This window comes from Cucumis melo, chromosome 1 (assembly GCF_025177605.1).
Source record: "Cucumis melo cultivar AY chromosome 1, USDA_Cmelo_AY_1.0, whole genome shotgun sequence".
In the NCBI taxonomy this organism is placed as follows: Eukaryota; Viridiplantae; Streptophyta; class Magnoliopsida; order Cucurbitales; family Cucurbitaceae; genus Cucumis; species Cucumis melo.
Window position 1 is genome coordinate 17,268,647 of NC_066857.1, and position 22,746 is coordinate 17,291,392.

The 22,746-nt window shown below is 35.1% G+C and overlaps 3 protein-coding genes and 1 non-coding gene across 4 annotated transcripts; 1 reads left to right on the top strand and 3 right to left on the bottom strand.

Annotated features, from left to right (window-relative positions):
* Window positions 1-47: 47 nt before the first annotated feature.
* Window positions 48-16,612, bottom strand: LOC127143802 (uncharacterized). The gene is made up of 11 exons (XM_051090683.1): window positions 16,535-16,612; window positions 15,977-16,038; window positions 10,309-15,156; window positions 10,083-10,229; window positions 9,588-10,016; window positions 2,185-2,328; window positions 1,766-2,092; window positions 1,502-1,660; window positions 1,004-1,423; window positions 741-836; window positions 48-649 (listed from the first exon to the last, which is right to left on the bottom strand). The coding sequence occupies exons 4-11, from the start codon at window positions 10,113-10,115 to the stop codon at window positions 584-586; spliced, it is 1,674 nt and encodes a 557-aa protein (XP_050946640.1). The 5' UTR covers window positions 10,116-10,229; window positions 10,309-15,156; window positions 15,977-16,038; window positions 16,535-16,612; the 3' UTR covers window positions 48-583.
* Window positions 16,613-16,772: 160 nt separating this feature from the next.
* On the bottom strand, window positions 16,773-19,774 carry LOC103490343 (epimerase family protein SDR39U1 homolog, chloroplastic-like). Its single transcript, XM_051090720.1, has 6 exons — window positions 19,474-19,774; window positions 19,267-19,317; window positions 17,637-17,712; window positions 17,350-17,417; window positions 17,144-17,262; window positions 16,773-16,802 (listed from the first exon to the last, which is right to left on the bottom strand). The coding sequence occupies exons 1-5, from the start codon at window positions 19,681-19,683 to the stop codon at window positions 17,239-17,241; spliced, it is 429 nt and encodes a 142-aa protein (XP_050946677.1). The 5' UTR covers window positions 19,684-19,774; the 3' UTR covers window positions 16,773-16,802; window positions 17,144-17,238.
* Window positions 19,775-19,787: 13 nt separating this feature from the next.
* On the bottom strand, window positions 19,788-19,873 carry TRNAM-CAU (transfer RNA methionine (anticodon CAU)). Its single transcript is given in 2 exon segments — window positions 19,788-19,823; window positions 19,836-19,873. It is a non-coding gene; the product is annotated as a tRNA-Met (tRNA).
* Window positions 19,874-21,096: 1,223 nt separating this feature from the next.
* LOC103490344 (30S ribosomal protein S31, mitochondrial) lies at window positions 21,097-21,606 on the top strand. The gene has a single exon (XM_008449825.3). It carries the CDS (start codon window positions 21,162-21,164, stop codon window positions 21,426-21,428), a length of 267 nt encoding a protein of 88 aa, XP_008448047.1. The 5' UTR covers window positions 21,097-21,161; the 3' UTR covers window positions 21,429-21,606.
* Window positions 21,607-22,746: the final 1,140 nt, after the last annotated feature.

Below are 22,746 nucleotides of genomic sequence, written 5' to 3' on the forward strand. Positions count from 1 at the left end.
GAATAATCGATACTACTAATTGAAATGCCAATTGATACTAATTGAAATGCAACATAGAGAATCATCGAAAAGCCAATTGATACTTATGATTTATGTAAATATTTCAATACATAGGAGTGTTGGTCCATAATTGAAATGCTAATTGTTTTCTAAAGTATGACATGTTTTCTTGACATAATGTATCTAAACCAACACCAGCAGCTATGTACTCAAAATACTTAATTGTGAATACGTCATAATCACTATTATTTCGTTGAAGTGGAATTGAGTCAACAATGACAACTGACCAAGGTTCCTTGTATGTCGATGATCTATCTCTCCTATCAAAGAAGCCAGTACTATCTAACAACTTTGACACCAACTCTCGAATGGGCAGTAATATGTTTGTCATCTTTTCGACAGTTGTAAGTGACGGAAGCGAATCCCATACCTTCACTTGACAACTTACCAAATCCAAGCATAATAAAACTCAATAGTTGTCATGGACATTCAATGGAGAGTAAACGTAATCAACACTTGCCCAAGGATCTTGGAAGTCCTCTTTTGACCCGACAACATAGTCAACCAACCTATACTCTTCCTCTCAATCAAACGGGCGATTTTCTTTAATACATTCTTTGTATAAGGGCCACTTCGCAACTAAAATGCGCTGCAAAGAAAAACATACAAACGCAAATATCAGACCGAAAGACAAATATCAAACGCAAATACATACATAAAATAACGTGACGATTCCAAACCATAAAAATTGTATCTGTGGTTGTGAAGTTCTGAGAAGAAGGTATCCCGGCTGCCTTAATCTTCAAGCGAATGAAAAGAAAAAGTGCATCCAAATGCTAATAGAAACAAAAGTAAGCAGTAAATGTATAGAACCATAACAATGACAAAATTATAATGGCATAAATGATAAGATAATCCCTTACCTCATCCGCCAACCACCGGCGACACATAAACAAGTCTCTAAAAAAACCTTCGATTTTTTCGCATGAAAGGTTTCACATACCTCATCGTCTGTACGCTTGTCTGTAATCCAAGCTCGACGTCTATCTAAATGGACGTCAAGTATTTTGTGCATAGGATCATAAACAATTGGTTCAGACTGAGAGGTGCTGGTGGTTGATGTCACAGACCGTTTATGTAGAGTTGTGAATAGGGTTGATAGGTAAACACTTGCACGCTTCCTACGGGCAGGCCGAACGTGTGGTCGTTGAGTGACAAATGGTTTTATCTCTGTGACGTCTTCATCAAAATGAGTACAAAGTTTTTTCCCACTGTCCTCAATTTGAACCTCATCGTCAACGACATCTATTGGTTCCTCTAAACCAATATCAACCTTCTTCTCCAACACATCGATTGACTTCTCTAACTCAATATTAAACCTCAACCAAGGAGGTGTACCGACGGTGTGAACATCTTCGTCGCTCTATGGAAGCTCATAATGCATTAGTGTGGATAATGATAGAAATTAAACATCATTATTAGCAAGAACATTGAACCAAACCTTCTTTTTAAATTCAATGTGTTCATCCTCCTTTGGCATCCTCAACCAATTAGGGGTACCGCCTGTGTCAACATCTTCGATCTTAGTATTATCCACTTCCTTACTTTCTAATATATGATCTACTAAGCCTTCAGACACCTTGCGGTCTCCTTCGTCACCCTATGGAACCTCAAAATGAATTAGCGAGAACATGCAACTTAACGTATGAGTAATTACCAAATATGAAACACTAACGTCAATACACTTAACAGTTTCATTCTTAACCTTTCTTTGAAGTCGAATGTGCTTCAATATGGTTGACATCATGCCCTCCAATTCGTCAATATCTGATTTTATACTAGTAAGTTGCCCTTCAACAACCGCTACTCGATCTTGGAGATTTCGAATAGCCTTTGTCATCTTAGTCTTGGACTTCTGTTTCTTACTCTTTTTGAAGTCATCTTCATCATTAACAACTTCTCTTACTCTTTTTGAACCACCATTCTTCGACTGAATAATGGTATATGAGCGGAAGTTTTCAAAAAGTTCACCTGAAGCAATTTTCAACTGCTCCTCTTCAGGTGTCATCTCAATGACCGCCTTAATTATAAACTGCAAATAGAAAAAGGCAAATGTATTTAGGACAAAGAAATAAGCACAAAATCATGCGATCCTTAAGTAAGTTACTATTGTTTGCTACTTACCATTGGCGAGTCAAACACCTGGTTTATAGTTTGGGACTTTGGTGATTGTTGGCACACCCACCTCAACATTCGTGGTATGGCATGATCGTTTACTTTATCTACATCACATCCAATGATGATTGGTATAGACTCATATGCCCAAACCTATTCGACATTTGACAAACAAGTTTAGGAAGTGCCACAAGATATATATAGATATATAAACAAGTGGTTTCACAATCGTTTGAAAACAACTAAACAATCGTTTAACATAACTAAACGATCGTTAAAAAACAACTAAACGATCGTTTAAAAAAACTATTTTAAACGATCGTTTAATTTTAAATGTATGCATAAGTTTTGAAATAAGAAGTAAGAAGTCACATACCTGTAGACCATGCGGAAATCCATTGATAGTATATTTTTTTGTCTGTGTTGATTTCTTCTTTTCCTTGGCATATTGCTTGTCCAAGGCTCTTTTCAAGGCACTTAGCGTGCGTACAAAAACAATCCGACCCAATCATAATTATTAAATGTATTCCAATCATCAGCAATCTTGAAAAAACCATTGTCGACTTTGGTTCGCCTATCTTTTCCCAACAAAGATATCTATATAAAGTAGACTAAAGCTAATTTCCCAATATCATCGTCATCACCCTCGTATTCCAAAAATATATCCTCCAAGTCGCTAACATAAATACTTTCTTTATCTTTGAAAAACTTCTCCAACAGTCGACTATTCTCAACCAACTGAATATAGTCCTCTTTAGGACCCCATAGTCCAATTATGATGTTAAACTCTCTACTACCGAAAGTACAAACAACGCCCCCTAGTAAGAAACTTATAGAATCCTTTCCTTCATCTTCCACCTCCCTTAACAGTAAGTAGTGGAAGAGTGGCCCATTAAAGACAATATTTAGATCCAAAAAGTGCCCAAACTTTGTTTTCCTAAATAAGGCTAATTGATCGGGTTTGAGTTTGACCTTAATATTATGTGTTGTCTTTTCTAAATTAGACAAACAACTTACTAGAGAATAAAAATGATGGGAAGGATTAATCTTGTACAAGGGTCCGTCAGTCGATGTCGATGTCATGATTGAAGCCTGAAGAAAAAGGAACAAATTCCAATAAATAAGTTGATTCCAAAACCAAACATTTACAGCAAATATATTGAAAATGGGTTATAGATAAAACTCACTGAAATAAGAGAAAACGCTCAAAGTTGATTCTTAGGTTCGAAAAGGAGAAGCGACTAAATGCACTGAAGGACTGACGACCGACGAATAGTAGGAGTATCTTCGAAGAGCATAGTGAAAAATTTCAAAAGCCAACAAAAGGAGATGTTTTTTTTTTACTTCAAGTGTTCTACGCGAAAGAGAAGGAAAAGCGAACGTGGGTAGGCGAAAAATTCAATAAAGAGGGATAGAAATTTAATGAAGGGCATTTTATCCATTCACACCCAAATTGTCCTAAAAGTCTTTCTTTTGAAAACCTATCCCAAAAGTCATTTAAACCTCTTTTTTTAACCTATTTTTGGCAATTTCCCAAAAAACATCTCCTTTCGTTGGCTTTTGAAATTTTTCGCTCTGCTCTTTTGAAGATACTCCGATTGTTCGTCGGTCGTCGATCCTCCAGTGCATTTCGTCGCTTCTCCTTTTCGAACCTAAGAATCAACTTTGAGCGTTTTCTCTTATTTCAGTGAGTTTTATCTGTAACCCATTTTTAATATATTTGCTGTAAATGTTTGGTTTTGGAATCGACTTATTTGCTGGAATTTGTTCCTTTTTCTTCAGGCTTCAATCATGACATCGACATCGACCGACGGACCCTTGTACAAGATTAATCATTCCCATCATTTTTATTCCCTAGTAAGTTGTTTGTCTCATTTAGAAAAGACAACATATAATATTAAGGCCAAACTCAAACCCGATCAATTAGCCATATTTAAGAAAACAAAGTTTGGGCACTTTTTGGACCTAAATATTGTCTTTAATGGGCCACTCATCCACTACTTACTGTTAAGGGAGGTGGAAGATGAAGGAAATGATTCTATAAGTTTCTTACTAGGGGGCGTTGTTTGTACTTTCGGTAGAAGAGAGTTTAACATCATAACTGGACTATAGGGTCCTAAAGAGAACTATATTCAGTTGGTTGGGAATAGTCGACTGTTGGAGAAGTTTTTCAAAGACAAGGAGTGTATTTATGTTAGCGACTTAGAGGATATATTTTTGGAATACGAGGGTGATGACGATGATATTGTGAAATTAGCTTTAGTCTACTTTATAGAGATATCTTTGTTGGGAAAAGATAGGCAAACCAAAGTCGACATTGGTTTTTTCAAGATTACTGATGATTGGAATGCATTTAATAATTATGATTGGGGTCAGATTGTTTTTGTACACACGCTAAGTGCCTTGAAAAGAGCCTTGAACAAGCAATATGCCAAGGGAAAGAAGAAATCAACATAGACAAAAAAATATACTATCAATGGATTTCCGCATTCATTACAGGTATTTGACTTCTTACTTTAAAACTTATGCATACATTTAAAATTAAACGATCGTTTAGTTGTTTTAAACGACCGTTTAGTTTTTTTAAACGACCGTTTAGTTGTTTTAAACGATCGTTTAGTTGTTTTAAACGATCGTTTAGTTGTTTTTTAACGATCGTTTAGTTGTTTTTTAACAATCATTTAGTTGTTTTCAAACGATTGTGAAACCACTTGTTTATATATCTACATATATCTTGTGGCACTTCCTAAACTTGTTTGTCAAATGTCGAATAGGTTTTGGGAAATGAGTCTATACCAACCATCATTGGATGTGGTGTAGATAAAGTAAACGATCACGCCATACCACGAATGTTGAGGTGGGTGTGCCAACAATCACCAAAGTCCCAAACTATAAGCTAGGTGCTTGACTCGCCAATGGTAAATAGCAAGCAATAGTAACTTACTTAAAGATCGCATGATTTTGTGCTTATTTCTTTGTCCTAAATACATTTGCCTTTTTCTATTTGCAGTTTATAATTAAGGCGGTCATTGAGATGACACCTGAAGAGGAGCAGTTGAAAATTGCTTCAGGTGAACTTTTTGAAAACTTCCGCTCATATACCATTATTCAGTCGAAGAATGGTGGTTCAAAAAGAGTAAGAGAAGTTGTTAATGATGAAGATGACTTCAAAAAGAGTAAGAAACAGAAGTCCAAGACTAAGATGACAAAGGCTATTCGAAATCTCCAAGATCGAGTAGCGGTTGTTGAAGGGCAACTTACTAGTATAAAATCAGATATTGACGAATTGGAGGGCATGATGTCAACCATATTGAAGCACATTCGACTTCAAAGAAAGGTTAGGAATGAAACTGTTAAGTGTATTGACGTTAGTGTTTCATATTTGGTAATTACTCATACGTTAAGTTGCATGTTCTCGCTAATTCATTTTGAGGTTCCATAGGGTGACGAAGGAGACCGCAAGGTGTCTAAAGGCTTAGTAGATCATACATTAGAAAGTAAAGAAGTGGATAATGCTACGACCGAAGATGTTGACACAGGCGGTACCCCTAATTGGTTGAGGATGCCAAAGGAGGATGAACACATTGAACTTAAAAAGTAGGTTTGGTTTCATGTTCTTGCTAATATTGATGTTTAATTTCTATCATTATCCACACTAATGCATTATGAGCTTCCATAGGGCGACGAAGATGTTCACACCGTCGGTACACCTCCTTGGTTGAGGTTTAATATTGAGTTAGAGAAGCCAATCGATGTGTTGGAGAAGAAGGTTGATATTGGTTTAGAGGAACCAATAGATGTCGTTGACGATGAGGTTTAAATTGAGGACAGTGGGAAAAAACTTTGTACTCATTTTGATGAAGACGTCACAGAGATAAAACCATTTCTCACTCAACGACCACACATTTGGCCCGCCCGTAGGAAGCGTGCAAGTGTTTACCTATCAACCCTATTCACAACTCTACCTAAACGGTCTGTGACATCAACCACCAGCACCTCTCAGTCTGAACCAATTGTTTATGATCCTATGCACAAAATACTTGACGTCCATTTAGATAGACGTCGAGCTTGGATTACAGACAAGCGTACAGACAATGAGGTGCGTGAAATCTTTCATGGGAAAAAATCGAAAGTTTTTTTCAGAGACTTGTTTATGTGTCGCCCGTTGTTGGTGGATGAGGTAAGGGATTATCTTATCATTTATGTCATTATAATTTTTTCATTGTTATGGTTCTATACATTTACTGCTTACTTTTGTTTCTATTAGCATTCAGATGCACTTTTTCTTTTCATTCGCTTGAAGATTAAGGCAGCCGGGATACCTTTTTCTCAGAACTTCACAACTACAGACACAATTTTTATGGTTTGGAATCGTCACATTACTTTATGTATGTATTTGCGTTTGATATTTGTCTTTCGGTCTGATATTTGCGTTTGTATGTTTTTCTTTGCAGCGCATTTTAGTTAGGAAGTCGCCCCTATACAAAAAATGTATTAAAGAGAATCGCCCGTTTGACTGGAAGGAAGAGTATAGGTTGGTTGACTATGTTGTCGGGTCAAAAGAGGACTTCCAAGATCCTTGGGTAAGGGTTGATTACGTTTACTCTCCATTCAATGTCAATGGCAACCATTGGGTTCTATTATGCTTGGATTTGGTAAGTTATCAAGTGAAGGTATGGGATTCGCTTCCGTCATTTACAACTGTCGAAAAGATGACAAACATATTACTGCCCATTCGAGAGTTGGTGCTAAAGTTGTTAGATAGTAGTGGCTTCTTTGATAGGAGAGATAGATCATCGACATACAAGGAACCTTGGCCAGTTGTCATTGTTGACTCAATTCCACTTCAACGAAATAATAGTGATTGTGACGTATTCACAATTAAGTATTTTGAGTACATAGCTGCTGGTGTTGGTTTAGATACATTATGTCAAGAAAACATGTCCTACTTTAGAAAACAATTAGCATTTCAATTATGGACCAACACTCCTATGTATTGAAATATTTACATAAATCATAAGTATCAATTGGCTTTTCAATCATTCTCTATGTTGCATTTCAATTAGTATCAATTGGCATTTCAATTAGTAGTATCGATTATTCTCTATGTTGCAAAACTACTTATAGCTAAACGATCGCTTAATATTTTTTATGATTTTAAGAACATCGTTAAAACTTTACTAAACGATCGTGTAAATCGTGTAAAGATATGTGCACGATCTTTTACATTAGTGTCATACATATAAACGATCACTTAATACTCTTCACTTGAACGTTTAGGAAATCGCTTAAACATCGTTTATTAAGAAGATCTTTAGACTTTACTAAACGATCGTTTAGACTTTACTAAACGATCGCTTAAACATATGTGTGCGATGAGTATTTCTCTACACGAATGTTTTGTGATATGTATCTAAACGAATACAAATATTAACTCAAAAGTACAAGAACCAAATATATATTTTTTTATTTACCAAAAGTATTTATTCGCCCAAAGTTCCAAGACATATTGTTGTCTAAACAGTTTCATGTTTGGCACAGTTAGACAACCAAGGTCACTACCAGTTACAAGGCATTCAACAAATTTAGAACAGAAAATTCCTCAATCCAATGAACGCCCTTTCTGTAATGTGGCGTTTGATCTGCGTATTGACCAAGGGGCATATGTGAAATGATCTGAATGGAGGTTGACTTCAATTGCAATTGCGAGTGAGGCGATGCATCGTGCAGGCATTTGAAGAGCTTCATCAACAAGTTTCTGCTCAACATAATTTGACATTGAGTCGAACACGTAGATCTTGCATTTTCTCATATCAGCTGCAATAGTCAACCAGTGTTCTTTTATGTTGATGCAGCTAATCACGTAGTTGACATCTCCCCACCCTGGTATTTGGTCGTAATCACCAACAGCTGTGTTGAAATAGTATTCCACATCTTTTTCTGTCCATATAGTTAGGTGTGCTGTTGGGTCTGTCCATTCAGCTTTGTTATTATCTGGTGTCACCAGATGAGTATCGAAAATATGGTTCCAAACAATGCAGTCTAGTTTATTGATTCCAAGCTTGAAGAACAAGTAAAAATATTTAGTTGGAATATAATGATGCAGTTTAACTTCTATACAAAAAAAATTAAAGAATAACAACTTACTAGAAACGAGGAATGTAATATTCTAAAAGAACGCTTGCAAAGGTGCTTGAGATGCAACATTTTATTCTGCAAGTGGGATAATAGCAAATCCAATGTCTACAAAGAAAAAATGAACGATCGTTTAGTGAATGAAAGGAGAGTATAAGCGATCGCTTAAGAAATGTACATGTGATCGTTTACTTACTAAGCAATCGTGTAATATTAACTTAACGATGGTTTAGTTAATAGAAGCGATCGTTTAGTTAATAGAAGCAATCGTTTAGTTAATATAAGCGATCGTTTAGTTAATAGAATCGATCGTTTGGGAAGAGTACTTACGTCTTCATGTACCCATGTGTTTTCTTCAAGCTGTCTGAAAAAGTCTTTCTTTCTGGTTGTGGAGACTACTTTCCTTTGTTCATGGGTTGTTTTTCTTGATCTTTTCCATTGTAAGTATTCCTTCCATAATTTTGGATCCACTTGCCACATCGGATTATATCTATCTACTTCTCTGATTTCCACATCTGGGACAGGTATTGTAGATTCTGATATGATCTTAGTAGATGTTGTGGGTGGATTACCTTGTTCATCTTCATCTTGCACCTTTTTATTTTCTATTTTACATAATTTTCTTCTCTTTATTGGTTTTTCTTGTTCATCTTTATCAGGCACAGTTACTAGTTCTTTTTCAACCAAAGTAACTGTTTCATCATTTTTTTTTAATCTCAACCTGCTTTTTTCTTGTTTCCTACAATGTAATCGTATTAAACAAGTAACAAACTATTAATTCAAACGACTACAAATTTGTTGTGTATACATACCAGTTGAGATTCTTCATTTACAATTTGTACAGTTTGATCTAATGGAGTCAATTCACAAAGTGCAAGAGGTTGGCTCACAAGTGAAAGGGTAGTAATCATTTGTGGCAGGTATGTTTCTTTCTAAATTGTTAGGTATTTATAAACTAGTAAACAATGAATGAAATGTTAATCTTTGAATTTCCTCTTGATGTTCAGTATGTTGTTCTTGAACAACATACTCATTGTCATTCTGATGAGTATGATCATTCCCTTGATTTTCAGTTTCATTCTAATAAACAAATAAAAACGAACATAAAATTAAAAAAATAATGTATTGTTAAACGATCGTGTATATAAAAATAAACGATCGCGTAACTTTGATAAACGATCATCTATCAAAGTTAAACGATCGCGTAAATTTGATAAACGATCGTCTATCAAAGTTAAACGATCGTGTAACTAATGTATTATGAAAACAAATTTTACCTGAACCAATCTCTCGAGCATCTGCTTCATTTCATACAGCTCCAATGACTGTTTTGTGATTGTGTCATCCATCCAGACTATAGAAGTCAGTGTGGATAAATCCTTACGAACTTCTTTTATTTCCTTCTTCAGTTTTTTGTAGGATTTTGAATGACTTTGTTCTTCTTTGTCATTGGACTTCTTTGATCTGCAATGTTTCTTCTTGGTGATTGGATGCATTTCAGACTGGTCAGCCACTGTCTGACTTTGTTCTCTTTGGGGTGACAGTTGTTCTCTTTGTAGAGATGAGTCTGATTGCTCCAATGATTTGTTGTTCATTGCTCCAATGGATTCATCGTCCTCCATTTGCATGTTATCATCCCTTCGAATTCGACTCTCCATGAAAGCCTTCTCTTGGGTTGACATCTTCAGTTTAGGTTGAACAACAGTCTACAATGTAATTGTATTAAACGATCGTGTAATTGTATTAAACGATCGTTGACAAGTTTTACTTACATTTTTGTTGTCGAATATGTTCTTCTGCAGCATTTTGTAAGATGGAGCTTGCGTACAATTCCATCTCAATATCCTAGGGATCAATCCCTTAATGTTTCTTGTGGCCAGGTGTTCATTTGCAGTTGAGAGTACTTCATAAGCCCACACCTACACCATTTAAACAAATATGTTAAACTTTGATGTTCAATTGGCATTTACTTAAAGTGTATGAACAAATAAAAATCACCTGAAAAGCAAGCACGTAGCCTTTGATGTTGTAGTATGACACTGCTTTGGAACTTGTTGTTTTCTTCAGCTCGTATCCTTCTTTTTTCCCTTAGAGACTTGTCTTTAAACTGTTGAGCAGACGAGTGTAGAAGAAAGTTGACCAATCGAAGCTTTTAAATGCTTCTTCATCATCAACTCTTCCCAAAATATCCATGTCATACTGTGTTTTCTTATCCTTCCCGACCATCACAGTTTCTATAAAGACAACCAAGGCAACCTTCACAGCATCGTCATCATTTGTAAACTCAAAATTCTTGAAAATTTCCTCAATTTCCAAGCATGTTATTAGTTTCTTATTTTCTGATCCGAATAGAAGACTTTGTAGGCGCTTGCTATCGTAGGAAAAGTCGAAACGTTTGAAATATAAATAAAGGAAAAGTGTAACGTTATAGTAGGAAAAGTTCGGAAAAATACCTCTTAACGTTGACGAAAAATATGGATTGAGACAAACATGGTCTGAGAGAACAATGGACTGAGAGAAAACGAAGGTGAGTGATCAGTGCGGTTGTGTATTGCGAAGTGACGAAAAACGAACGAAGAAGGCGGAACGTATATATCGGTTGCTTTTACCAAAGCGGCAATATTGTAAATTCGCGTACTTTTTTTTGAAATGTTGAATCGCGGTTGTAAACAATTCGCGGGTGTGTTTCGTTGTTTTAAAAGATCGTTTAAAACTAAAACGATCGTTAAGTTGTTTATAATCGATCGTTTAGTTAATTTCAAACGACCGATTGGTTGTTTTAAACGATCGTTTAGTTTTGTTTGACCGATCGTTTAGTTTTGTTTAATTGATCGTTTAGTTGTTTTCAAACGATCGTTTAGTTATTTTCAAACGATCGTTTGGTTGTTTTTACACGATGTTTTGGTTCTTTTTAAATGATCGTTTAATTTTGTTCAACCGATCGTTTAGTTTTGTTCAACCGATCGTTTAGTTTTGTTCAACCGATCGTTTAGTTGGGACAAATCATTAAGAAAACACATCATTAACAAACATTCATTAATTAGTGTAATAATTAGTACATTGGTAGAGAAATTTCTAATCTTGTATGCTCGACTTGTCAGTATATGAAATTGGATTGGTACACGTTAATTTGTTGTGACCTATTTGTTTACACCGACCACACTTATGCAATTTCGGAGCTTCACCAACACTTTGAATCCTCTTTTTCTTCGGTCGACCAACTCTTTTGACTACTATCGGAGGTAAAACAGTCATATGTACATAGTCTTCGCTTGTCTTCCAATCTGACTGATTCCCAACTGGATAGACGACATCCGCATATGTAGCCAACAAACATTCATTAGTGTAATAATTAGCACATAAACTATAAACATTTATATTACGATCCCGTGCTGCAGTAATGGCATGTGAGCATGGTAGTTGCTTAGCTTGAAACTCCTTGCAAGTGCATTCTTTAGTCTGACGATTTACGACCTCCTCCTTATCTAAATCTTTGACATGAAATTGGTAACAGTCAATTGGGTTGACCTTCATTGTCAAAACTCCTTCTTGTTTCTTTTGAATAACTTACTCTCCATTTGGTCAATGTAGACGTCACTTTAATGTCTTCTTTTCGACGCTCCCAAAACCAACATTGTAGCAAAGCTCGAACATTTTTAAGGAATGAAGCAATAGGCAAATCTCTAGGTTCTTTCAGTATAGAATTCATGGACTCTGCTATATTTGTTGTCATCATGTTATATCGTCTTCCTGGACAGTGAACACGAGATCACCGTGCTATTCCAACATCATTTAAATATTTCCCTGAACCATTAGGAAATGCAAGAAGATGTCTACACGCTTCTACAAACGTTGATTCACGATATGTTCTCGATGCATTATAAAACAAAGTAGCAACCGTGTCATTCTTATATTTATCATGCAAATTTTGACTCAAATGTTGGACACAAAGGTCGTGGAATGCAGAGGGGAAAACTGATGAAATACCCTTAGAGAAGCATGTTTTCCGATCTGTCACGAAGCCTAGACTAGGCACCTCCCCTATTGCACATTTCAATTTTTCTAAGAACCACTGTATTGAGTCATCTGTTTCTCTATCAACTACTCCAAAGGCTAGATGATAGATCTGATTGTTACCATCTAAGCAGACGGCCACTATCAACTGACCCCAATATTTGTTCTTAAGAAATGTTCCGTCCATGACTATGACCGGTCTAATGCAATTTAAGAATCCTCTAACACATGGACCAACAACCATAAAAAGATATTTAAAGAAACGATCATCTTCGAGTTCCATGTGAAATTGGATTTGTAAATTTGAGTGCTTCACCATATCTACGCAAAAGATTATATGACTCTTCAGGAGACCCTCGCACTCGTTCATATGCATTTTCTCTAGCACACCATGCTTTCTCATAACTCATATTTATGTCATAGTCTTGTCTTATGTCTTCTATGATATCACGTGGTTTGTATATGCGACCGGATCCCTTGAATTTGGACTTTATTAATTCTCCAACAACCCAAGATTTTGCTTGCCTATGGTCACGATTCAAAAACTCAAGAGAACATGAATGAACTTTCACATACTTTTTAATCTTGAATATATTTGAATCATTCAGTCTAACCGCTCGCAATCTCCAACCACACTTGTTGTCGATGCAACTAACGAAAAGAACCTCTTTTGTAGACTTTTTTACTACTAACTGAATTTTTTTTTCATTGCCAACACATTTAATCTCATTGACAAATCTCTCTTGCAAAAAAAGATTTGTCCTACATCCAACTCTTCACTTGTAGAGCTTTCTTCAGACCAACCACTTCCTTTTGTCTTCAACTTCCGACTAGAGGAGCTGTAGTCAACTTTACCTTTTCTTTTGCAATCTTTTGTAGGAGCATCTCTTTGTTCTGGGATGTCAAACAATTCATTGTACATCTCAACTGACTGCCATGTAAAAGTATCATCTTTTGAATGATATCACTCATATGATTTCCATATAGCTGAATTGGTCCCTATCATGTTATCACACAAGTCAACCTGAACTTCACCAATATCAACTTCATTCTCATCTAATGTATACATTTCAATTGGAGGATAAGGGTTTAAATTTTGAACTTGGTTGCTCACAGATACTGAATTGTAATCTTTGTTTAACACTTTCATGCTTCGGTTGCTTGTAGGCTCAAATGATAGGTATAGGAGGACCTCCAATGGATTTTCACTAAGAATATAAAACTTCAAATCACGGTCATTGCTTAACTCAAATGGAGGAGCTTCCTTTTTCCCTTTGATCTCATATATACATCTTATCTTTATGTCGAACTTTGTAGGGTCAACTTCTGCAAGGTCATATAATTCATACTGTAAATCTTTGTGCGTTATTTCTTTACTGACAACAATGCCTTTTAACACTCCTCCTTCATATTTTCTTCGTCCCTCATCCTATGCACCACCGTGACGCACTAAAATTTGAACATGTGTCATTCTTAAACTACCTTAAGTAGTTTTGTATCTTCAAAAATTGATTTGAACTTAAGAACCTACAAGATGCGTGCAAGATGTAAAGAAATAACAAAAATAACTGCAAGATGTGTGCGGGCCTAAGAGAGTTAAACATGCAAAGAATAGCTCTAAATGGATTAGGAGAAGTACCAATTTGATTTTCAAATAAATAGTGAAAGTTTGGAACGTGCGAGATAAAGCATGAGGGCCTAAGAGAGTTACTAAACATGCAAAGAATAGCTCTAAATGGATTAGGAGGTGTACCAAGTTGATTTTGAAATAAATATTGAAAGTTTGGAACGTGCAAGATACGTGCGAGATAAAAAAAAATACGTGCGAGATAAAAAAAAAAACCTTCATTCCTTCTATTCCTATTGCTTACTCCTCCTCTATTTGATCCAACTAAATCCTCATCCTCTAGTTCAATTCATTTTTCACTACCCATTGAACTTTCTAAAGACCTAAAACCAAACTTTGACCAAACTAATTTACGGCAAATAAGTCTAATTCCAAAAACCAGACAATTACGGATGAAAATAGCACCAAATACCCCAACCAAACATTTACTTACAGCAGATAAATTGAAAATCGGTTAGACATGAAACTCACCCAAATAAGAGAAAACGCTCAAAGTTGATTGAATGGTTCGAAGAGGAGCGACGAAATGCACTGGACAACGACCGACGAAGGGCAAGCGACAATGGGCGGAGTAGGTTTAGGTGTTCTTTGCGAAAGAAAAGAGAAGGGAAAGGGAACTATACGCGAAAGAGAAGGAATCGATCGTGGAGAGAAGGGAAAGCAAACATGGAAGAGGGAAAGGAAAAGAAGGGCATTTTTGTCCATTCACACCCAAAATTGTCCCAAAAGTCTTTCTTTTGAAAACTTGTCCCAAAATTCATTTAAACCTCTTTTTCTAACCCATTTTTGGCAATTTCCCATGTTTTTTTTTTTTTTACTTCAGGTGTTCTACGCGAAAGAGAAGGGAAAGCGAACGTGGGTAGGCGAAAAATTCAATAAAGAGGGATAGAAATTTAATGAAGGGCATTTTTTTTCCATTCACACCCAAATTGTCCTAAAAGTCTTTCTTTTGAAAACTTGTTCCAAAAGTCATTTAAACCTCTTTTTTTAACCTATTTTTGGCAATTTTCCATATAAGTTGAAAGTAAACTAACCAAACTAAGATTTAAACGTAATAAATAAGAACAAAAAGAAAAGAAAACAATAAGGGCAAACTCTCATACTTAAAGCACCACCTTCTTTACCAAGAACAACACCTATACGGATAATAGCCACTCTGACGTTCTTGTTTACTCCAGGGCTGTTGCTTCCCATTCCCTAGAGACCTGGGAAATCAATATCTTTATCTTAAGTAAACACAAACACCAGAAATCAGAAGATGTGGTATGAAAGTTTTCAGTATATGACAAATAGAAAGAAATCTTAATAATACTCCTCAGCAAACAATTTCATGACAAAGAAATCTTAATGACTGTCCTCAATATACCTGCTTTAGAAAAGCTATAGTTTTTCTTTCCTCGCTACAAATTGGAAAGTGGAAACATCTTTTGTACTTCCTTTAAGGTTGGCTCTTTTGTAAGTTGTAACTATGGCTATCCTTGGATATTTCATTCCATCGGTATCGTCTTTTGTCCAAAATTTTAAAATATATAAGTAAAATAAATAAATAAAAGGCCTTCAGACTATACAACCATCAAGAGTCTAGAGAAGGATGTATAATTTCTTGAGTCCATTTTCATATAGTATATAAGAACTTGTTTGGAATGATTTTATAAGAAAATAATTCTTTTAAAGCATTTAGAAAGTCATTCTAAACCAACTCTACTTTTAATAGCTACATCTAAAATACTGTGACAAACAAGTTTCTATCACAAACATGAACTAGAAAGTGTGAGAAGAAAAAAAACCATAGAACTACCGCTATGTTCTATCGTTCATGGAAATTTGGTTGCAACAGAGGGAAACAATTGCAATTTATCTGGTTGCAACAGAGGGAAACAGTTGCAATTTATTTATTTACTTATTTATTTATTTATTATTATTATTAACAGAAATTGCTGTTAACTATTTTTCTCTTTAATTACGGAGAAAAGAAAAACAAAATTCAACTAGTCCTCTTCAATAAGCACTAACAACTCTCCTTACCTCTGCTAAGTAGTCATTTCCGGATGGACTTCGTTCATCGAAAGTTGCTGTTTCACTAGTACCTGAGGAATAAAATAGTTCAAATATATTTTTTATTATAAATTTGAGTTTCTTAATTTTCACTGCAAAACTGAGAAGATATGCAGTCCTAATAATAGGAAAAGGATGCATATGATAATAATAATTCCACAATAGCTCTCTTCATCTTGTTATGTGTTTGTCTTTATTTATTTATTTATTTATTTTGTTTCCTTGTATCTTAAGCATTAGTCTCCCTTCATTCTCTTAATAAAAAGTTTCTAAAAGAAAAGGAAATGAAAAGAAAAGAAAGAAAATTTGAATTGTTGACAACTTTACAACAAAGAGTACTCTTTCCATTTATTACAATCTGTTTCTTGTTCTTTGATCAAGTTGCTTTGAATATTCCAAAAAATTTAAACTAAACTAAGCATTGGCATCTGTTCTTTCAGATGGACAGTCAAGTCTTTCCGATACATAGTAAGGAAGAGAGACAGATAGAGAGAGAGAGAGTTGAGTAAGACTAGAAGAAGCACATACCAAATAGTAACCAACAGCTGTTGCGCTAACCAAAACCGTAGGGCGAGCTGCATCCGGTGCGTCACTAATTAAGCTTACAACCTTCACATTAGTTAAGTAACTAAGTAGACAAGGTATTAAATATTGCGACATATCAGCTTTTTGCTTCTGTAAGCTAGAAAAGGAAAAAGTCCTTAAACTGTTTGCAGTACGTACTCTATAGTTATGTTGGATAAATTTTTACCTTTCAGGTGACTCTGATCCTGCTTTGCTTGATCTCTTTCTTGATCTGGATTGAAATGGGTACAACGTATATTTATTAATCTTGGAAAAATAACTTACATGACAAGTCCTCAGATCGTCAAATTGAAACAAAGAGAGTAAGAGATACTGAAAGTTGTTTAATCATAGTACCATAAAGTGTCGAATTGAATCAAATTCAATGGAGACAGTTCGTCTAAAACGGATATGGTGGTTTCTAGTAATGGATAAACATACAAATCTAGTGCCACCATAGACATTGCAAATGTTAAGCTCCATTCCAAGACCTTATTCCTAGCTCTTTGTGTAGTAAATGGGACCATTAGTCATGTCGTAGGAGGTCAAAATCCATTGGAAGTATGTACTAACCTCAGAAAACCACCTGGTACTTATAGGCATGCCAGCCAAGTTAACAACTCCATCTGAGCCTTGGATGCAGTCTTTCCACCCCAGCTCCTCTGCAATCATGATTCCTGGAAACTCCTTAGCTACAAAATGTGGGATGCAGTTTAAAAGTTAGACAGAAAAAAAGTCAGAAGGTACAGTAAAACATGAAAGACTATGACATGTATTACCTTCTTACCCGGAAATATCAACTTGGCCTTAGATTTAGAGCATGTTAAAACTCGAATGTTGTGTTTATCTATAATCATCAACACAACAAAGAATTCTCAATCAGTCGTTCGTCCACTATATTGTGAGAAGCAGATTGGAGCTAAAAGGCTAAAGATATGATATTACGCAAGCAATATTTTTTGAAATTTTTTGGTAGCAAATTAGAAATAGAAAAAGAAAGTAAGGAAAAATCGGCAAGCTTGTCTTTGGTTTTTCCAGATGTCTAGTGGGATGTATTGAACATAACCTGCATGTAGCCTTTGCACAAGCCTTCGGCCAATAAAGCCTGTAGCTCCAGTTATTGATACTGTGAGCTGATTTTTCTGCAACAAATTGCTTTTTAATCAAAAAAACCGAGCTGACAAAAATGAAAGAGCAGAAAAGGGTTTGTAGAAACATCTAATAAAAGGATCTAACCAACCAAGTTCTAACAAGACAAAAAAATAATAGTAGAAAAAACGCTTTCAGCCAATTGCCAACAAACATGTCCCCAATCACAAAAGGCAGATGAAACAAAACCCTCCCCCACATAAGTAGACGACCTCTATTACGAGCTAAGCAAACACCAAAAATCTCCAAAAAGCATTTTCGTATCAAAAGAGCAAACTGGCATCTCCCGAAAATGTGATCCAGATTTTCAGATAACTTGCTACAAAGAAAGCACCACTGCAGCCCCAACAAGAAGGAAGAGTGTGTTTGAATACAAGCCATTCCATTCACTCTCCCATGTAAGGCGTGCCAAGCAAAAACATTGACCTTCTTGGAAACTTTAACCTTCCTTAAGTTCCTAGAAGTGCAAGGGCTACTGAATATGAAGGAAAATGAACCAGAGAGACCCTTAGAGCCATAGGGGAACAAAAACTACTACTCCTACTCCTCAAATGAAGATGGCCATCTCCCAATAAAGAAAGAAGAGAAGACATGTCAAACAATTCACTATCTGAAAGAGGACAGCAGTAACCAACATCAAGAGAGAAAGCCATAGGACACAACCTCGAGAAAGACAAGTGATACAAGCAAGGAAACAAGTACAGAAGGGATTATCAGTTCTCCCAGTCCATGATACTGCCAAAAAGAAGTGTTTGAACTATTTTCAACTGACTCTAGAGGATTGAAAAAGGTGGAAAAACCCAAAGAGATTGCCTCCCAAGAATTCTTGTAAGTGTCAAGCTCACAAACGGATGACCACTTGAAAGGGTAGGGACTATATTTGCACACAGTGACCCTATGCCATACAGCTTTTGACTCTATTAAAAAACACCATAGCCATTTAGCCAACAAAAGCCTCACTAAGAATTCTCAAATTGTTGGAAAAAACCTTCTGCTACTACCACATGAATAAGCTCAAATTTTAAAAAAAAAATTAAAACACAAAAGTTAGCATGGAAAAACTCCAAAACACAGAAAAAACCACGGACCAAAAAATTTTTACCAAGCGGAAAATGATAACGATCAAACAGAAATCTCTTTCAACACTTCTAATACCATTCGCACAATTGAGTTAGTATATCATGCATAAAGTACTTCAAAATGGGATGATTGGAAACCAAAGGCATAATCTTGGGATGATTGGAAACCAAAGGCATAATCTTGTTTTATAGTACTTAGAGACCCATAACTTCCTTAAATCTTTCAAATGTATGACAACTGCTATTCTGATATTTGGACAAAACCTAACACAAATTACTTAGTCCAAACCCCCCAAATTCACCCTTGAAGTCAAGGATCAATAACTTTGCAAGATCAATACCAAAAAGATAATTTCACAGCGGAGACAATTATCAAACATATAAAACAAACTGACTACAAATTAAAAACACATTACAATTCTCAATTCCACAACGAAATACAAAAACATAGAAATTCAAAGTACATACCATCTTTGTAGCATCAATGGCACAGAACACCCGAAACCTGTTGCCACATATCTTCAAAAAAGAAAAGAAACGAGAATTTAAACGAAGAAAAAAACAGAGAGAGAGAAAGAGAGGGAGAGAAGGCAGGGGAAGCATTGATTAGACCATATTCATCCCTCAATAGCCAACAGAACCAAATAAATGCGATAATGTGAACGGAAGACTTACTGTCAGGTGTTGAGGAATGCGAAGAGAATGGGAGACAGTACGGCTCCATGAGAAGGAAATGGCAGGAGGGAGGTCCATTAATGGGGTCGGAGATGCGTCGGCGGAGAGAGTAAGAAGTAGAGAAGGGAAGAGGGAGAAATGATGATTAAGATATGGAGGATTTGATGGACAATGTTGATCTACAAGTACTGGAAATGAAGAGGACGCCATGGAATCATTTCCATCACAAAATTAAAGCTCAAAATCAAACAAATGGTTCGAAGAAAAAGGTCGACTGGGAGTTGAGGGGAATGGAACATCAAAAATGTGTTAATTGGGGTGAGAGAGGCTCGAACTCTCGACCTCAGGATAACTCGTTAAGCTATGAGACCTACGCGCTAGCCAACTGCGCCACCACCCCGTGTTGCTTTTGTCCTCATACTAACCCTTTATATATCATTTTATACTACGTTTTCAACCTTTTGCATTTTAGTTAATAAATTTGTACAAAAAAGTTAAACTTTCATAATTCTTTAGGTTTTTCAATTTCTTATTCACTCATTCTTCCACCTCTTCTTCTAGTTTATGAGATTATTTTTTTCTTTGTCCTTTCAAGTTGTTATTGTATTTGTATATATTTGATTTCCATTATTCAATTACTTTTTTTACATTTATTTCTTGAATTATTATTATTGTTTTAGTTTCTTTATTTTATAATTATTTTATTAATTTTTTGAATAAGTTATGGATGTTAAATAAACATTATGAACTCCTTTGCTTCTTTGATTGAGTTGTTTAAGTAATGATATAAATCTCAAGTCAACAAATATTTTGAACCTGCCTAGTAAGTGTCTTTTTCGCAATTCTAAGTAACATTTGATGTTTTCAATTAAAAAATTAAATTTACAAATGATGGGAAATGTTCATCTAAAAATTAAAAAAAAAAAAAACAGAGAGAGTAAATTATATAGTAGGAGATTCAATACATGTTATACGATATATATTAGTTTACATATGCTCACTTTGACGTTAAAAGATTTTATTCACATGCAATTTGGTAATTCACAGCCGACCATTTTACCCAACTAATAATAATAATAATAAACATGAGATTCTAGGATATTTTATGAGATTTTTTTAAAAATGAAAAATATTGACAAATTATTTACATTTTATACAACAAAGTCATTTTGAAAAAGAGATTAAAAAACAACTTTACTAAAGTTTTAGAAAGAAATTGTTATTGTTAAGTCAAAAAATACTCTTGGATTTTAAAAGATATAAAAATACTTTTAAACTTATGAAAAGCTAAAAGCTATTATTAGTGTTTAAGTTAAGTTGTAACGTTAGGTGGGTGAAAATAAATTATTACAATTTGTAGAAGGTTCAAATTAGTGTTGCTAATTATTATAACCTACCATATTACTCTTTTAAATCTTTCACTATTTCTTTGGATTTCTTTTTTCATTTTTTCCTTAATAAAAATGGAGCAAAACTAAATAAAATCTCACCAGAAATTTTGGCAACAATACAATAAAAATTTAAAAGAAAAGGAAAAAATAAAAGAAAATATGGGAATGGGCTTGACTTTTGGGCTTTAAGTAGCCCACAGCCCATCTTTTCCCACTACACTTCAATAGTCAGCCCTCTCTTTTGCTTCCTTCCTTTGCAATTGGACTGAACCAAATCCAGGAAAAGAGAAAAAAAAAATGGCGATGGCGCAGTGGTGCGGCGCAGTAGCTAGGGGAGTTATTGCGGCGGAGAGACGCTCTCCTTCTCTAACGTCGTCCATGGCGGTCGAAGGACTGGTCCCCATCCTTTGTGGACGAGGTGACAAGAAGACGAAGAGAGGGAAAAGATTCAAAGGCTCCTACGGAAACGCTAGGCCGAAGAAGGAGAAGAAGATAGAGCGAATCAAGGATAAAATCGAGGTTCCTCGTTCCACTCCTTGGCCTCTTCCTTTCAAGCTCATCTGATTTCAATCGCTTTTGTGTTCCTTCTGATTGCATAAAACTTTACGTTCATGATTTGTAATTTTGAAAAAACAAATCAAGGGTTTCTCGAGGTTTGGGTTTATGTCAAGTAAAGATGGATTTAAGCGAAATTGGAATTGTTCGACAGTGATTAATCGTCTTGCTGGCGTTTTCGATTTCATATTTGACCCATTTTCCTTCGAATCGTATCTGGAAATAGTTTACTGATTCCGTGAATTGGATCCGATCTTATCATACTGAATCTCCAAATTAGGGTTCAATTGCCTGCAAGTTTGGGATTGAGTTTGAGAAGCTTGAATTACAAATTGATGCTTAGATGGTTTGATAGAATCTTCTAAATTCTAACTTTTTCTTCCAATTGAACCACTTGATTTGAGAATGAATGTATTTCCCGGCTGAGGTATAGAAGGTTAACAGATTTCGATCATTTTTTTTTAGAATTAGCAAATTTATTTGAGTTGGAAATTAATAATTATATTACATTTTCTAGATTATATTTTATTTTAAAATTTTCAAAATGTAGAAAAAAGAAGTCAATTTTTTTTTTTATTTTTGACATGCAAATAAACATCCATTTTCTTATCGCAATTGTGTATTCGGTAGGTATCTATGGGCATATATATTGTTGGAGTTATAATAATAATAATAATATTCACTATAAAACACTGACCTTAATGTCTTTTTTTTTTTTTTTCCCTAAAATATGGTTAGAATTTATCCTAATTTGTTAGGCCCTCACTTTGTTGCTTTGATGGGGGTACCAATGTTGATGTTCCAAACCCTAAACACAATCAAAAGTTAGAGGAGATTTCGAAACATGTCAACTTGTAATTTTGCCAAGTAGTCTATCTAGTGTAAAATAAAAATAATACATTTTATAAATTAAAAAAATTAAAAAATAAACGTTTTTTTTTCATTTTTTTGCTTCAAACTCTAGCGTTCGTCGAAATGACCACCCAACTATTCCACAAGCCACTTGATTACGAAAACAAGAAATAAGATATGTGTTTGAATCATTAATTTACTACTTTCTTTCAAAGTAATCCTATGTGAAATCGATTCCACGGAATTTCTTATGAACAGTTTTAACCAAAATTTGAGAATTAAATTCAAACTCATAATTTTTTGATATCTTATGAATAGCTTTAACCAAAATTTGAGAATCAAATTCAACTCATAAATGTGGCGACTAGTACACCCTTAAATCTAAGATGTTGTCTAGTCAAAACTCCATCATAACGTCACGAAAGACCACACCATTTTGATCCAACCAGCATCACACACCGTCAACATGCATTTT